The 19,062-nt window shown below is 44.9% G+C and overlaps 1 protein-coding gene across 1 annotated transcript in view; it reads left to right on the top strand.

The window, feature by feature from the left end:
• Nucleotides 1-15,521, top strand: part of LOC144698509 (uncharacterized) — a 134,340-nt gene extending 118,819 nt beyond the window's left edge. The window contains 1 exon segment of the mRNA XM_078570448.1: nucleotides 14,846-15,521. Coding sequence (XP_078426574.1) covers nucleotides 14,846-15,392 — 547 coding nt within the window. The 3' untranslated portion in view covers nucleotides 15,393-15,521.
• The last annotated feature ends 3,541 nt before the right edge of the window (nucleotides 15,522-19,062 follow it).

Here is a 19,062-nt window from a genome sequence, read left to right on the forward strand (position 1 = left end):
GTCAGAGGCTAGGAATCCTATGGTGAGTAACTCACCTCCTGACTCCCCAAAACCTGTCCACCATCTACAAGGCACAAGTCAGGAGTGTGATGGAATACTCTCCATTTGCCTGGATGAGTGCAGCTCCCACAACATTCAAGAAGCTCGACACCGTCCAGGACAAAGCAGCCCGCTTGACTGGCACCAAATCCACAAACATTCACTCCCTTCACCATCGACGCACAGTAGCAGCAGTGTCTACCATCTACAAGATGCACTGCAGGAATTCACCAAGGCTCCTTAGACAGCACCTTCCAAACCCAAGATCACTACCATCTAGATGGACAAGGGCAGCAGATAGATGGGAACACCACCACTGGGAAGTTCCCCTCCAAGTCACTCACGATCCTGACTTGGAAATATATCGCCGTTCCTTCACTGTCGCTGGGTCAAAATCCTGGGACACCCTCCCTGACAGCACTTTGGGTGTAGCTACACCACATGGACTGCAACAGCTCAAGAAGGCAACTCACCACCACCTTCTCAAGGGAAATTAGGGATGGGCAATAAATGCCCAAGTCAGCAAAGCCCACATCCCTTGGAAGATTTAAGAAGAAAACCCCCTGGAAGATTCCCTTTAAAAGCGACATCTTTGACCAAGCTTTTGGTCACCGGCCCTAATATCTCCTCATGTGGCTCAGTGTCAAATGTTACTTTTCTGTGAAATGTCTTGGAACATGTTATAACATTAAAAGTGTGATAGAAGCAGAAATGATTGTTATTGATTTGGAATTATAACGCCGTCCCTTCATCATCGCTGGGTGAATAACCTGTAACTCCTTACCTAACAGCATCGTGGGAGCACCTTCACCACACGGACTGCAGCGGTTCAAGAAGGTCAAACATCATCTTCCCCACAGGCCACTGGGGATTGGCAATATTTGCTGGTATCTGGGGAGAGGGAAACAGAGTAAACATTTCAGGGTGTGCAGAACGAATTACAGGAAATAAAAATTGTGCAGAATTTGATGGTCAATATGATCTCAGAGGTGGAAGATAAATGGACTATAGCACAGGGGAAACAATTCCTGATGATGAAAGATATTGTGAGAAGATAAAGCTGAGAAGCCAGCAGCACATGGTCGGGGGATGTGGCAGCAGTGAAAACTTCATTTCGACTCAGTCAGCAGAAGCAACAGTAAAACACTAAACAGCTAAAATACACCCATATTAGAGACAGAGGAAGTTGGGCAATAGCAGAGAGGTGATCAGAGAGGACAGAGCTGAAACAAAGCAATGGATGGTGTTATGAATTCAATTCATCCTGCATCCCTGGGTGCTAACAGTGCAGATTGTAAAATTTAAAGGTACAGGATGTTCTAATGCTTGTTACGTTGGTTCCTGTCTAGTAACAAGGGTGGGGCCCTCTGGGAGTGTTTTGATAGGTCACAGATCAGTTCAAGTGTCAGTGAACAGCTCTTCTTGAGGCAGTTATTTCCGGGAGTTGCCAGGCAACAGGTGGCACAGAGACAGGGACGGGCAGACGTCCCAGTTAAGTGGAGTTAAAAATTTAGAGAAAAGGCTGCAGGGGCAGAATTTAACTAAAGAGGGCTGTTGAAGCAAAGGTACCCCTTTGGAGCAATGGTGTTCTGCTTGGCACGGCCATAACTCTAAAACTGTGCTTGCAAGCTAGTGTTTGAGTGTACTTAGGAATCCAGGGAGAAGGAATCTCGGAAAGCGAGACTGAAACTCTGTGAGATGGGCCATCCATTGTTAAAGCCATCTGAGTGGGAGTGACTTTTGGAGAGAATGCCAGGTGAGATCTTCGATGCTGGAGATTGGAAACCCTCTTGAGAAAGACTAAGTTTCAGTGAGATTGGTTGAGTCAATGTGGGACTAACGGCTGAGTGGATTGTAGAGAAATCCATGGAATCTCTTTTGGTTGCATCTGTCATTTACTCTGTAATGTGTGTCTCACCACAGTTCGTCTGTTAATTCACATGTACCTCATACTTACCCTGAATGTTCGAGTATCAGGTACATATTGTAAATTGTTTTATCTTTCTGAACTTGTACAGTAAATTTTGTTTTATTGTTGTTCAAAACCCATGGAAACTTGTGCCTTTATTCCAAAAGCAGGTATCTTAAATCTCAACCTTCATCTACTTGAAACAAAATGTTATTGATCCCTCACCAGATCGCATGTGTCTGGCCAAGAATCATAACAATGGACATGGGATTCGGATCCACAAGAAAGAAGCCACACCAGCCGTTAGCAGGATCTACACCAATTGGTGAAGTCAAAACTAAGACACAGAGCCTTTTCTTGCTGAGATAGTTTGTTGACTTGGTTCACTGTCAACACTGCTCACCCACGCCCAGTGTCCCAGCTATCCCCAACTTCATTGTGTTCAAACACCCATCACCTGTTTACCTTAACACTCTCATTGACATTAACAAACCTTAACAATGTAACTGAGAAGGCATTCACACCAACCTCAGCCATGGAACTTTGCATAGATAACAGAGCATAGACAACAGAGCATAAAACCAAAATCTTTAAATTGTAGATGAATAGTCAAAAATACTCACCTGTGAAACAATTTCAAGGTTCAACTTTAAACTCTCCTGCTGGAGCTTGCAGCTGGAAAGATATCAGAAGCACTGGAGTCAGAGAAAAATCTCCCAGTTGAGGAAATACCCAGAGTGCGGGGTGATGTCACCGTGTAATTGTCGATGTGTGATGATGTCACAGTGTAATTGTTGATGTGTGATGATGTCACAGACACAGACACAGAACATCTGGGTCTGTGCAAACTAGTGATCACCACACATTATGAAGAATGGGAGGGTCCTTGAGAGGGGACAGAGGAGATTTACCAGAATGGGTCGAGGGATGGGGGATATGAGCGAGAAGGTTTTGTTCTCCTTCAAGCAAAGGAGATTGAGGGAGATTTGATAAAGGTGTACAAGATTATGATAGGTTTAGATAAGGTAGATCACACAGAATCACAGTGCGGAAGAGGCCCATCGAATCTGCACCAACACGTGAGAAACACCTGACCGACCTACCTAATCCCATTTACCAGCACTTGGCCCATAGCCTTGAATGTAATGACGTGTCAAGTGCTCATCCAGGTACTTTTCAAAAGGATGCGAGGCAGCCTGCTTCCACCAACCGCTCAGGCAATGCAGTCCAGACCGTCACCACCCTCTGGGTAAAGAAGTATTTCCTCACATCTCCCCAAATCTCCTGCCCCTCACCTTGAACCTGTGTCCCCTCGTGACTGACCCTTCAACTAAGGGGAACAGCTGCTCCCTAACTACCTGTCCATGCCCCTCATAATCTTGTACACCTCGATCAGGTCGCCCCTCAGTCTTCTCTGCTCCAACATAAACAACCCAAGTCCATCCAACCTCTCTTCATAACTTAAATGTTTCATCCCAGGCAACATCCTGGTGAATCTCCTCTGCACTCCCTCCAGTGCAATCACATCCTTCCTATAATGTGGTGACCAGAAATGCACACAGTACTCCAGCTGTGGCCTCACCAAGGTTCTATACAACTCCAACAACACCTCCCTACTTTTGTAATCTATGCCTCGATTGATGAATGCAAATGTCCCATATGCCTTTTTCACCACCCCACTAACATGTCCCTCTGCCTTCAGAGATCTATGGACACACATGCCAAGGTCCCTTTGTTCCTCAGAACTTCCTGGTGTCATGACATTCATTGAATACTTCCTTGTCAAATTACCCCTTCCAAAGTGTATCACCTCACACTTTTCAGGATTAAATTCCATCTGCCACTTATCTGCCCATCTGACTATCTCGTTTATATCTTCCTGTACCCCAAAACACTCAATCTCACTGTCAACCACCCGGCCAATCTTTGTGTCATCCACAAACTTACTAATCCTACTCCCCACATGTCGTTTATATAAATGGTGAATAATAGGGAACCAAGCACACATCCCTGTGGTACGCCACTGGCTTCCAGCCACTAAAGCAGCCTTCTGTCATCACCCTCTGCCTCCTACAGCTAAGCCAATTTTGAATCCAACTTATCAAATTACCCTGTCTCCCATGTGTATTTGCCTTCTTTATAAGTCTCCCATGTGGGACCTTGTCAAAGGCTTTGCTGAAATCCATATAAACTACATCAAACTCACTATCCTCATCTGCACACCTGGTCACCTCCTCAAAAAATTCAAACGAATTTGTTAGGCATGACCTCCCTCTGACAAAGCCATGTGACTTTCCTTGATCAAACCTTGCCTCTCCAAGTGGAAATGGATTCTCTCCTTCAGGATTTTCTCCAGTAGTTTCCCTGCCACTGATGTGAGACTCACTGGTCTGTAGTTCCCTGGCTTATCTCGACAACCCTTCTTAAAGAGCAGAACCACATTAACTGTTCTCCAGTCCTCTGGCACCTCCCCCGTGGCCAGAGGGGAATTAAAATTTTGGGTCCGTGCCTCTGTGATCTCCTCCCTTGCCTCCCTCAGCAGTCTGGGATACAAATCATCCGGACCTAGATATTTGTCCACTTTTGAGCCTGCCAACACCTCCAATACCTTGTCACTCCCAATATCAATTTGCTCAAGAACCTTGCAGTCTCTCTCCCCGATTTCCATACCTTCATCCTCATTCTCTTGGGTGAAGACGGATGTGAAGTATTCATTCAACACTGTAGCAATGTCCTCTGGCTCCACCCATAGATTGCCCCCTTGTTCCCTAATGATAACGATAGTTAACAAAAAGCTATTCCAATTAACCGATTGTAAAATGATTATGGGACACAGATTAAGAATTTTGGGCAAGGTCTGTAGGGGCAATGAGAGGAAGAAATTTTACACTGTGAGTGGTAATGACCGGGAACTCAATGATTACACTCAGAGGCCGATAATATCCAAGTCCTGAATTTCGATCCTGCACTGACAGTGACATATTTGGGAAACGATATATACAGAGCATTAGAAAAGGATGATCCAGGTCCTGATGAATCGAGTGACTCTGTCATATCTAAATGTGATGTTGGTCTTGACATTCCCGTCTGTAAATCCTCCCCTTCTGACCCCCTGTAAAAGGAGTTTCCAAAATCCATCCCTGTCAGTCCAGGATAGAAATGCACAACATTCTCTCCTCCAGCTACCTGGACCAGGATGACCGCGCATGCGCCCTGCTGCACATTGCCCCCTATAAAGATGGCGGCCGTTACCCCGGGCCTGGCGAAGGAAGAAATCCAGAATTTTTCGGTCCGTTCTCTGCAAACTCAAAACCGGTACCTTGTTATTTGTGGTCTGCGGCCTGCACTGTGTCTTTATGAAGCCTCCCTGCCCACTCTGCTGGCTCCATTCCTCCTCACACACCCACGAACTCTGTTAGTTCGCTCCACTCGACTTCTCAACCGCTCTGAGCAACTTCAGTCACAGAGCAGCAATGCGCATGCCCATGAAACAAACCGCAATGCGCATGTGCAAGGAGCTCCTGTTGTGAGGATAGGACACATTCTGCTCCCCTTTGAATGCTGGGTAGCCCCGCTGTCATTGAAAGTCCATATTTCTGAATAGGAAATTATTATTTGTGATCCAGTGACGATTGGAACCACAGGGCCAAGATATAACAATGTTTTTTGATATCAACTGACTTAATAAAGTGCACTGGTCTTCAGCCATAGTTCTGTGCCAGGTGTTATTAACAGCATAACAAATCCCTCGTTATTTGTGAACTCACAGGAATCTCAGGAGGCCGTGTGAACAAGTGATTTTTCATTCCATACACAGAACATTTAAATTCTGTCGTCAGTAAGGATGTAACAAATCAGCTGGTGAACGATCATTTCACAGTGTGATTTTACCCATAAGTTTCCAGCTCATACTGGGATCTCAAATCCTTCTGATAATGAGTTGCACATTCTCAACCATCTACAGTTATCATAAAGCGGGTGCTGTGAATCTGAAATTAAAATGGAAAATGCTGGAATTTTTAGCAGATCTGGTAGTACCGGTACAGCAAGGAATATAGCATCAGTGAACAGTCCAGAAAACTTAATGCTTCTCAATGCAGATGCTCCTAGATGTGCTGAGTGTTTCTGGCACATTCTGCATTATCTCTGGTGAATGAAAATTGATCATGATTTACACATTAGATTTATTAGTGACTAACTTATATTTATTTCCATCCATTCACAAGTGGAAACATCTTCCACGTGTCCATCCTGTCAAACCCTTTCACTATCTTAAAGTCCTCGGTCAGGTCATCTCTCACTCTCTTCTCCAAACAAAACCTTTGCAAACTGTTGAATCTTTGTTGAATGATATAACTTTCCAATTCTGGCATCATTCCAGTAAATCTGTTTTGCACCTTCCCCAGTGCTTCTCGATCCAATTTAACATATGGAGACAGAACTAATCTGAGCATCAACATCACTACTGCCCCAAATTCCTGTATGTTGGAAGGATCAGTACGGCAGTGGGAGAGAGGACTGTGGTTTCGAGCTGTTATTCATCATCCTCTATTTGAGAGATTATCTCACTAAAATATTTGGACAGTAAGGGAATCAATGGAAATGGGACAGGAAAGTGGAGTTGAACTGAAAGATCATTTAATGGTGGAACAGGCTCAAAGAGTCATATGGTCTATCCCAGCTCCTATTTCTTGTTTTCTTATGAACATCACCGTGAATCATTTCCATACAAGCACAACAGATGCAGCGCCCGCCCTTCACCTCTTCCCTCCCCACATTCCAGGTCGCCAAACACACTTTCCAGGTGACACAATGAAAAAGATCAGCAACCTGAAACATTCCGTCCGCTTGGTCGACATGAAACTAAACTCATGATTAATTCCTCCTCAATAACAGGGAGTGGATCAATAACACCACTACTGACAGAGCTGATCGATTCCTAAAAGACATAGCTGCTAGACTGGGTCTGTGACAAGTCGTGAGAGAGTCTTCAAAAGGGAAACACATACTTGACCTCATCCTCATCACTCCGTCTGCTGCAGACGCACCTGTCCATGACAGCATCAGTTAGGAGTCACCTCCTACGAAGTCGTTGTGGAGACGAAGTCCCATCTTCACATTGAGGACGCCCTCCATTGTGTGGTGTGGCATTACCATCGTGCAAAATAACATAGGTTTCGAACAGATCTAGAAACTCAAGGCTGGGCATCCTTGGAGCACTGTGGGCCAACGGCAGCAGCAGAATTGCACTCAACCACAATCAGTAACCTTATGGCCTGGCATACCTCCCCAACTCTACCAGTACCATCAAGCCAGGGGATCAACCCTGGTTCAATGAAGAGTGCAGGAGGGCATGCCAGGAGCAGCATTTGGCATACACAAAAATGAGATGTCAACCTGGTGAAGCTACAACAAAGGACTACTTGCAGGTCAAACAGTGTAAATGATATGTGACAGACAGAGCTAAGCGATTCCACAACCAATGGATCAGATCTAAGCTCTGCAGTCCTGCCACACCCAGTTGTGAATTGCGGTGGACAATTAAACAACTCACTAGAGGAGGAGGCTCCACAAATATCCCCATCTTCAATAGTACTGAAAACCTGGACTCCAGAACTCGCTGCACCCATAGCCAAGCTGTTCCAGTACAGCTACAACACTCGCATCTCCCCAGCAATGTGGAAAATGGCCTGGGTACGTCCTGTACACAAGGCATGATAAACCCAATCGGACCAATTACTGCCCTATCATTCTACTCTCGATCATCAGCAAAGTAATGGAAGGGGTCATCAACAATGCAATCAAGTGGAACTTGCTTAGCAATAATCAGGTCACTGGTGTTCAATTAGGGTTTTGCCAGGATCACTCAGCTCCTGACCTCATTACGGCCTTCGTTCAAACATGGACAAAACAGTTGAACTCCGGACGTAAGGTCAGAGTATCTGCCCTTGACATCAAGGCAGCATTTGACCGAGTGTGGCATCAAAGAGCCCTAGCAAAACGGGAGTCAATGGAAATGAAGGGGGAAACTCTCCACTGGTTTGAGTCCTGGGTTGTGGTTGTTGGAAGTCAATCATCTCAACTCAGGACGTCGCTGCAGGAGATCCTCAGGATAGTGTCCTCAGCCCAACCATCTTCAGCTGCTTCATCAATGACCTTCCTTCCATCATAAGGTCATAAGTGGGGATGTTCACTGATGATTGCACAATGTTCAGCATCATTTGTGACTCCTCAGGTACTGAAACAATCCATGTCCAAATGTACCAAGACCTGCAAAAACTTGTCGGATGGAATATAATTAGGGAATATGTGAGGTTATGCTATTTGACGGGAAGAATAGAGGAGCTAGATATTATTTAAGTGGAGAAAGACTGCAGAAGGCTGCAGCACAGAGGGATTTGGGAGTCCTTGTGCATGAATCCCAAAAAGCTAACATCCAAGTTCAGCAGGGAATAGGGAAGGAAAATGGAATGTTGGTCTTAATTTCAAAGGGAATGGAGTATAAAAATAGGGAAGTCTTGCCAAAACTATACAAGGCAGCAGTTAGACCGCCCCGAGAATTCTGTGAACAATTTTGGTCCCCTTATCTAAGGAAAGATATTCTGGCAGTGGAAGCAGCCCAGAGAAGATTCATTCTGTTGATCCCGGGTATGGAGGGGTTTTCTTTTGATGAGAGGTTGAATAGGTTGGGCCTGTGCTCATTGGAGTTCAGAAAAATGAGAGGCGAACTTATTGAAATATATAAGATTCTTCGGGTGCTTGACAGGGCAGATGCTGCGAGGTTGTTTCCCTTTGTAAGAGAGTCTAGGACTAGGGGGCATAATCTCAGTGTTAGGGGGTGCCCATTTAAAAAATAGATGAGGCAGAATTTCTTCTCTCAGAGGCTAGTGAATCTGTGGAATTCTTTACCACAGAGGGCTGTAGAGGCTGGGTCATTAATTATATTCAAGGCTGAGATAGACATAATTTCAAGTGAAGCAGCATTTCACTTGCATTTCCCCTAACTTAGTCTACTGCATTCGTTGCTCCCAAAGCGGTCTCCTCTACAATGGAGAGACCAAACGCAAACTGGGCGACCGCTTTGCAGAACACCTGCGGTCTGTCCGCAAGAAAGATCCAAACCTCCCTGTCGCTTGCCATTTTAACATTCCACCCTGCTCTCTTGCCCACATGCCTGTCCTTGGCTTGCTGCATTGTTCCAGTGAAGCCCAACGCAAACTGGAGGAACAGCACCTCATCTTCCGACTAGGCACTTTACAGCCTTCCGGGCTGAATACTGAATTCAACAACTTTAGATCTTAAACTCCCTCCCCCCATCCCCACCCCGTTTCTTCCCCCTCCCTTTTGTTTTTTTCAATAATTTATAAAGATTTTTCTTTCCCCACCTATTTCCGCTATTTTTAAATCTGCAACTAATACCTTGTCAGTCTTTCCACCCCACCCCCACTAGAGCTGTACCTTGAGTGTCCTGCCATCCATTCTTAATTAGCACATTTTCTTAGATAATATCACCACTTTCAACACTTCTTTGATCCTTTTGTCTGTGACATCTTTTGATTATCTGCTCCTATCACTGCTTGCTTGTCCCTACAACCACCCGCAACCCTCAACTTCTCTCCCCCCCGCCCACCTTAAACCAGCTTATATTTCACCCCTCTCCTAACTATACTCAGTTCTGTTGAAGGGTCGTGAGGACTCGAAACATCAACTCTTTTCTTCTCCGCCAATGCTGCCAGGCCCGCCGAGTTTTTCCAGGTAATTTTGGTTTTGTTTTATAATTTTAATCTGTAAGGAAATCAAGGTTATGGGGACAAGGCAGGGAAGTGGAGTTGAGGATTATCAGATGAGCCATTATCTCATTGAATGGCGGAGCAGACTCGATGGGCCAAATGGCCAGCTTCTGTTCCTAAATCTTATGGTTTTATGGACAATACCCAGGCTTGGTCTGGCAAGTGGCAAGTAACATTCATGCCACATAAGTGCCAGACTATGACTATCTCCAACACAAGAGAAGCTAAGCAACTCCCCTTGACATTCAAATGCAATACTACCATTTAATCTCCCATTATCAACATCCTGGGGTTACCATTTACCAGGAACTGAATTGGACCAGCCATATACATAGTCCGGCTACAAGAGCTGGTCAGAGGTGAGGACTCCTGCGGCAAATATCTCACCTCCTGACTCCCCAAAGCCTGTCCACAATCCACAAGGCACAAGTCAGGAGTGCGATGGAACACTCTCTACTTGCCAGGATCAGTGCAGTTCCAAAAACACTCAAGAGCTCAACACCATCTAGGACAAAGCAATGCACTGGATTGGCACCACATCTACAAACATTTAATCTATCCACCACCAACGCACAGTCGCAGCAGTATCTACCATCTACAAGATGCACTGCAGAAACTCGTCAAGGTTCCTTAGGCAGCACCTTCCAAACCCACGACCACTACCATTTAGAAGGACAAGGGCAGCAAACACATGGGAACACCAGCACCTGGAAGTTCCCCTCCAAGTAACTCGCCATCCTGGCTTGGAAATATTGTCGTTCCTTCACTGTCACTGGGTCAAAATCCTTGAATTTCCCCCAGCATTTCATGAATGAATTTTTAAAAATCAATTGTGAACACAAAGCTTCCAGCCGGGATTGAACCGGGGACTTTCTCATGTAAAGTAAAGGTGATAATCAGTGCACTAGGGAAATGAGTGTGAATCCCCCCCGGACAGAGGGGAACTGACCATCCATCTCTAGCTCTAATTCCCAAACAGAAAATGCTGCCAAGAATCAGCAAGTCAGGCTGAGTCTGTGGCCGCGCTCACCATCTGAAACCGTCACAATGCCCGGCTGATTGACGGCAGCTCCGGGCCAATAGCAAGAGGGGACGTGCCTGGAGGACCGAGCTGATCCTCCAACCAATCGGAATGAATGAGGGGCGGGGCCGGGCTGGGAGTGAAGCATGCGCAGTGTGAGTAATGGCGACTGAGAGACGCTTCTTTCTCGGATCCGGAATCGGTGAGTGTGTGAATGGCGGGGCAGAGGGAGCGATGGATCCGGCGGGTGGGCGGGGAGGCTTTGGAAACATGTTATGTAAACAGCAATTCCTGAAAAATAACTTTCCGGTCCCCGGAGTAAGCGTTTCCCCATTTGCACCGAGCGAGGCCGCAGCTTTCTCCCAGTTACAGACCCGGGGTAACGGCCGCCATCTTTATTGGGGGCAAAGTGCATCAGGGCGCACGCGCCGCCGCCATCTTTCTTGGGGGCAAAAGATCAAAATGTTGCAAAAGCTCAGCAGGTCTGACAGCATCTGTGCAGAGAGAGACAGAGTTAACGTCTCGAGTCCGTATGACTCTTCTTCAGAGCTAAGGAGAAGTAGAAATATCATGGACTTCACACTGTTTATGAGGGGTGAAGCAGGTGGAACAATGATGTTCAGGTCCTGTTGAATCGAGTGAATCTGTCCAATCTTGATGTGATGTTTGTTTTGAATTTCCCGTCTGCAAATCCTCACCAAGGCTCCTTAGGCAGCAGCTTCCAAACCCACGACCACTACCATCTAGAAGGACAAGGGCAGCAGATACATGGGAACACCATCACTTGTAAATTCCCCTCCAAGTCACTCACCATCCTGACTTGGAAATATATCTCCGTTCCATCAATGTCGCTGGGTCAAAATCCTGGAACTCCCTTCCTAACAGCAATGTGGGTGTACCTACACCACATGGACTGCAGCGGTTCAAGAAGGCAACTCCCCACCACCTTCTCAAGGGCAGTGAGGCATAGGCAAGAAATGCTGGCGCAGAGAGCGATGCTCGCATCCCATGAATGAATTAAAATAACATGCTGTAAAAAGGAGATTCCAAAAATTCCATCACTATCCAAGGGTTGGTGCAGGAGGAAGGGCTTTAGGTTCCTGGATCAATGGGCCCATTTCTGGGGAAGTTTGGGCCATTACGAGTCTGACAGGTTGCACCTGGGCTGGAACAGGACCAACATCCTTGCGAGGGGGTTCCTAATGCTGTGGGTGGGGGGTTAAACTAACTTAGCAGGGGGATGGGTTACAGAGTGGAGGTATACTAGGCGTGATGCACAGACAAGTATAGAAGAAAAAAATCAAGTCAGTCTGGAAGGCAGAGCATATATTGTCAAGTTAAGGCAGAAGGCAGCATGGCAAGGCTGGATGGCAACTATTTTAATGCAGTGAGTCTTGCGAGTTAGGCCGATGAGTTGAGGGTGTTGATGAACACATGGGGATATGATATCATTGCTATAACGGAGACATGGTTGAGGGAGGGGTAGGACTCGCAGCTCAATACTTTGGGGTATGGAATCTTTGGGTGAGACGGGGGTGGGGGTGTAAAAGAGGAGGTGGGGTCACAATATTGATCAAGGAGTCAATTACGGCAATAAGGAGGGATGATATCTTAGAAGCTTCCTCAAATGAGGCCATATAGGTAGAACCTAAAAACAAAAAGGGGGCAATCACATTGCTGGGAGTGTACTATAGACCCCCAAACAGACAGTGAGAGATAGAGGACAGATATGTAGGCAAATCTCAGAGAAGTGTAAAAAGGACAGGGTAATAATAGAAGGGGATTTCAACTTCCCCAATATTAACTGGGTTCGACAAAGTGTGAAAGGTTTAGAGGGAGCTGAGTTCTTAAAATGTACCCAAGAGAGCTTTTTAAGCCAGCACATAGGAAGTCCTACGAGTGAGGCAGCAGTCCGAAGCCGGGCAAGTGGTAGGAGTGTCTGTGGGAGAGCATTTCGGTAATAGTAACCATAATTGAGTAAGATTGAAGGTAGTTATGGAAAAGCCGAAAGATGATCTGGAAATAAAGATTCTGAATTGGGTGAAGGCTAATTTTAATATGATAAGACAAGATCTGGACAAAGTGGACTGGGAGCAGCTACTTGTAGGAAAATCTACATCAGAGCGGTGGGAGTCATTCAAAAAGGAAATAGTGAGAGTGCAGGGCCGAAAATAAACTAAATTTCATAGGGAACAACAGTTTATACTGCATGAGAAAAGGGTGCTGATTGGTTGGCCAGTCAGTTCTGATTGGTCATTGCTATGGAGAATGTTCCAGGTTGTTATCATCATGTGCTTTTGTTTAATTCAACAAAAGGTGCCATGCCTGGACTTGTTCCTTCTGCCTGCAGAGGACAGGCCCCTGTGTATGAATATATATAGCTTCTAGCAAATGTAAGTGAGACACTTTATGAGCCTGACTGATAATCTTTGAAATTTGATGTTCTTGTGTCTGTCCTGATGAGTACAAGATTAAATGTTTTGACAGAATGTCTCTTTTTTTTTAACAATACTGAAGTGCATTAAAGGGGGAAAGTGTGGTAGACAGAGGGAGAGGTGTAGGGAGAGAATCTCAGAGCTTGGGGACAAGGGAACTGAAGGCACGGTCACTAATGGTGGAGCGATTAAAATAGGGAATGTACAAGGCCAGAATTAGAGCAGTGCAGGTACCTCAGAGGGTTGTGGGGCTGGAGGGTATTACAGAGATAGGGAGGGGCGAGGCCATGGAGGGAATTGAAAACAAGGATGAGAATTTTAGAATCAAGTTGTTGCTTGACTGGGAGCCAAGGCAGGTCAGGAAGCAGAGAGGTGTTAGGGGAATGGGCCTCACTGTGAGTGAAGACATGGATAGAAGACTTTTAGATGGTTTAAGTTTGCAGAGGGTAATGTGAGCGACCAGCCAGGAGTGTGTTGGAATAGTCGTGTCTGGAGGTAACAACAGCAGTGATGAGGATTTCAGCAGCAGATGCACTGAGACAGGGTGAGGTTGGGTGATGTTACAGAGGTGGAAACAGACGATCAGAGTGATGACACAGATATGAGGTCAGAAACTCATCTCAAAATCAATTTTAACACCGATGTTGTGAACAGACTGGTTTAACCTCTGACTGTTCCCAGGGAGAGGGATGGAGTTCGTATCTAGGAAATGGAGATTGGAGCAGGCACTGAAAACACTGTCTTCAGTCTTCTCAGTGTTTAATTGGAGTTAATTAGTCATCAGGAAGAGAAGCAGGAATCGGAATGGGCCATGAGACTGATCCCAAGTTTCACTTAGTTAGAGAGGGAGAGAAGGAAGGAAGGAAGCCCTGGGAGGTTTGGAGAAACCACCTTCATAATCGCTCATTAAATCTCCACAAAGTAAGTTTTGGACACAAGGTTAACATTTGCTACTCTGTATGGTCGGTCAGGGGGTTTCAGATTAATGTTTTGTCATGAGTAATGACTGAAGTGAATGATCAAACATATTGTTATGTCTGGTTGTACAAATTTGTTAAAAAGATACAGAAAGAATTGTCCAAAACTCTGGATTTCAGCACAGGGAGGAGGGTGAGTGTGTGGGACGGGGATTTGCAGCTTTGGGGGAACAAGAGAGGAAAAAATGTTCCATAGAAACTAGAATTGTCTGTTCTGAATTTCTATCCTGTTCTTACAGTGATGACTTTTATAAACTCCTTTTACAGAGAATTAGAAGGGGATAATTTGCAGATGAGAAACTCAAACCAAACATCACTTCAAGATCTGACAGTCACTTGATTCATCAGGACCTGAGTATCATCGGAATTTGAATGTGGACGGAGAAATGTTTGTCAGTTCTGTCTGTGGGAAAAGATTTCAAACATCAGTGAGACTGGAAAAGCACCGAGACGCACACACACCCGAGTGAGAGTGTTCCAGTGAACTGACTGTGGAAAGAGCTTTGACCAGTTACTCAGCCTGAAAAAACATCACACCATTCACAGCGGGGAGAAACCATACCGTGTTCTCTGTGTGGATGAGGCTTCAACTGATTATCAAACCTGGAGAGACACAGGGATACCTACACCATGGAGAAACCGTGGAAATGTGAGGACTGTGGGAAGGGATTTAGTTACCCATCTTCACTGGAAATCCACCGACGTACTCACACTGGAGAGAGACCGTTCACCTGCTCCAAGTGTGGGAAGGCATTCACTTGGTCATCCAGCCTGCTGAGACACCAGAGAGTTCACACTGGGGAGAGGCCATTCACCTGCTCTGAGTGTGGGAAGGGATTCACTCAGTCATCCTACCTGCTAATTCACCAGCGGCTTCACACTGGGGAGAAGTCGTTCACCTGCCCTGTATGTGGGAAAGGCTTCACTGGGTCCTCTGACCTGCTGAACCACCAGCGAATTCACACTGAGGAGAGGCCATTCCCCTGTACTTCCTGTGGAAAGAGATTCAGGTCTTGGAACAACCTCAAAGTACACCAGCGAGTTCACACTGGAGAGAGACCATTCACCTGCTCCGAGTGTGGGAAAGGATTCACTCAGTCATTCAACCTGCTGATCCACCAGCGAGTTCACACTGGAGAGAGACCATTCACCTGCTCCAAATGTGGGAAAGGATTCACTCAGTCATCCAACCTGCTGAAACACCAGCGAGTTCACAACTGACTGCCGGAGTCCGATTTTGCTGTTATTGCTGCTGTGAATCACATCCAGGACTGAACCATGTTCATTCTGACAGTTGGGGTTTAAAGCCAGCTAGTCTGGGTGTTTTGATGTATAGTACTTTTGAGATGTTAATTAGATAAAGATAAGGAAGTTTAGAGGTAAAATGTAAATTTGCATTTGTTCAATACAGCATTCAAGAGTGGGAGTAAAACCTTGCACCTAGCTGGGAGACGCCAAGCAATGTGTTTAAATAACTAATAAAATTAGTGGGATGAAAATGTTATTGTTGGAAGATGTGACATAAAAAACCTAGGATGCAATGGAAAATTTACATTGAAATGGGAAGCTAGGTATAAACAGAAAGGAATTTGTGTGAGTAGGGCAGAGGCATTTAAGATCTAACCAGCCTGTAAGCCTACAACTGTGTCTGCAAAGGAACCAAATTGAAAGGAACCTCATATTTAATTTGTAAGGTCAAATGTGCTTTGCCAGTTGTCTGTTTAAAGTCTATGGGTTACTGTTGCCTTGGTGAAGATTTACCTGGAGTGATTAATTTGGGGATTTGTTTAAAAGTTATTATGATAGTAATTTGTAGACATGTGTATGTGTTTAACTTGTTAAATTAATAAATGATTAATTTAGTTTTATATATAAAAAAACCTTTTGAAGCTCGGTGGTCTTATTCCTGAATTCAGAGCCGCATCTCAAACATACCAATTGAAAATATAGGTTATGACAGTTGTTCAAGTTTCCCTCTCAGATTTAAACAACTCAGCCTTTACCAACTGCTGTGTTATAACTCCCAGTGACAGAGAAGGAACAGTGATATATTTCCAAGTCAGGATGGTGAGTGGCTTGGAGGGGATCTTCCAGGTGGTGGTGCTCCCATGTGTCTGCTGCCTTTGCCCTTCTAGATGGTAGTGGTCATGGTTTTGGAAGGTGCTGCCTTTTAGCTTTAGGCTTGGTGAGCACCTTCTAAACCCAAAAATTAGGGTGTGAACAATTGGAAAAATGAGGAAATGCCCTCGCTCACATGAAATATTGGGGCGGTCACTCTCCAGTGTGACTGTGTTGCTCTGTCGGTAAATAGGATAACCGACTTCATCTCTTCCCACATCCAGCTGCTGAGTGATCAGTCTGCAGTGTGAGTGATCCACGAGTTTCCAGCTCAGACTGGAATTCGGTCGGTTCCCACATTCAACAACATGGCATTGCATTGCATTGATATAGCACCTTAACAGTAGTAAAAATGCCCCAAACTGCTTCACAGGAGTGGTAAGAGTACCCAGATTAACATGATGGTTTCTTGACAACTCTGCTCATGTCTCCAATTGAGTCTCTAAAAGACTGCTGTAATTTCCATACAAAAAACAGGAATGCACAGATTGTACTGACATAAACCAGTGGCTCTGAGAAATGTTCTATAACATTGCGTAACATCCTTACGGTTGGAAAACCACAGATCCTCTGACTCAGTATGATCCATGCCTTGGTTGACCTGCTAGGAATAAAAAATAAACAGCAATTGTTTGTCTATTTCATGTCAGTGACATCACACACATTTATTTTAGTCCAATGTCTCAGAGCTGATTGTCTCCCAGACAAATTTCTTCCAACAATCTTAACAAGTCTTAGCTGTCTCCCAGTTTGTTTCTATTGCTCCTGCATTCACCGATCCCATTCTTATTTCCATGGATACTTCTCACTGGTATTGTCACTATTTTCTTCACTTTACTGTTTCTAAATCTGTTTCCTATCTGCTTTATGTCTCCCTATTCTGGCTTTTCAGGCATTGTTCCCAAAGTTGGTAAGGATATAAAATGTATCAAGCAGCATGGTATATATACTGTATCTGCTGTGTGCCTGCCATTTTCACCAGTCTCTCTATATCCTTCTTTGTTACTATCTCCCTCAAAGTTTCCTGTATTTCCCAGTTTTGTGTCATGTGCAAATTTGAAATTCTGCCTGTATCCCCATGTCCAGGTCAGTAACATATATCAAAGAGATCAGCAGTGCCAACACGAGACCTTGGGTTCACACTGCTGTAAACTCCCATCCATTCTGAAAAACAAACTTTTCTGCTGAGCCAATTTCATGGGTTTCAGCTTTGCTGACAAGGCTATTGTGTGGTACCATATTAAATATCATTTGAATGCCCATGTAAAAGGTATCAACCCCACTCCCCTCATACACCCTCCCGTTACTTCAAGTTGGTCAAAAATTATTTGTCTTTAATAAATCCATGGACATTTTCATTTATTAATCCATACTTTTCCAAGTGCCAATTGATTTTGTCCCAGATTATTGTCTCCAGCTTTTCCCCACCACAGATGTGAAGCTGATTGTCCTGGAATTGCTGTGTTTTTGAACAGGGGTGTAACATTTACAATCTGTCAGTGCTTTGACACCACTACTATATAAGGAGGGTTGGAAGATTGTGACCAGAGCCTCCACAAGTTCCATGTGAAGGATGCTGTCTCTGACAGTGCAGCAGTCCCTCAATGTCACCCTGGAGTGTCAGCCTAGATAATGTGCTCAGGTTTATTAATATTTCCTCTTGTTATTGATGTGGGTCATTAAGAAACAATGGACTCTTATGATGTCATCCAGTCCCAGTGCAATGATGTCATCCAGTCCCAGTGCGATGATGTCATCCAGTCCCAGTGCGATGATGTCATGAAGACTATTAAATGCCAGCGAAGCCTTAGTGGTGAAAACAGTTTTGTTCGAGATGGCAGCAAGTCCATTGCTGATAGATCAGCAAATGGAATTAATGGGAAAGAAAGTGAGGCAGCTCATGAACATCAGGAATAGTGTTGTAAATTATGGAGAGGAACAAAATCTTCAATACCTGCTAGGTATGGCACAACACATGTCCCAGGGGCAGCAATGAACAAACTCAGAGGAATATTGAGCTACAGAGTCAAAACAAAATTATATTCTTCCTCCATGTAACCTGCCTCAGAATTCACTCCCTCACTAGACCATCAACACGATAGGAATTAACATTTTCAATAATTCCAAGAGGAAAGTAGAGGCTTTAATTATCCAGGATGTTGTTCTGAAATTTACACTACCTCCCACTGTCACCATGGCTGGCAATGGGCCACTCAATGTTAGGATTTTGCTGTTGCCTCTGTCCCAGATGTGGTTCAATATAGACTTAATGTTAAGAGAAAGGGGTGGGATTGGATGGTCAAAACTGCTCACAGGCTATAGTGGGTGATGTTTACTAGAATTGGCCAAAAATTGTGGATCTCATAGGAACCAATACTTTTTCCCCAGTATTAGTCAGTTTGGTTGGTGTTGTCCACCCGATAGGACAGGAAGTGTCCTCATGTCTGTCTGTTTGTACTGGTGTGAATGTGTCTCTGAGTGTGTATATGTGTCTGCGTGTGGAGAGAGGTTGCCTGCATGTGTGTGTCTTTGTGTGTGGAGAAGATGTCGGTATGTGTTGTGTGTGGAGAGAGGTTGTGTGTTTGTGTGTGTGGAGAAGATGTCGGTATGTGTGTTGTGTGTGGAGAGAGGGTGTGTGTGTGTAAGACAGACAGACAAAGTGTATGTGGGTCTCTGTGATTGGGTCTCTGTGTGTGCTGCTTCTCATTCGCTTTAACGCAACCCTTCCTCTCCAAACAGACAATGTGGCTTTTGAGAATCCCATCGAGTGATA

This window comes from Cetorhinus maximus, chromosome 23 (assembly GCF_964194155.1).
Source record: "Cetorhinus maximus chromosome 23, sCetMax3.hap1.1, whole genome shotgun sequence".
Lineage (NCBI taxonomy): Eukaryota > Metazoa > Chordata > Chondrichthyes > Lamniformes > Cetorhinidae > Cetorhinus > Cetorhinus maximus.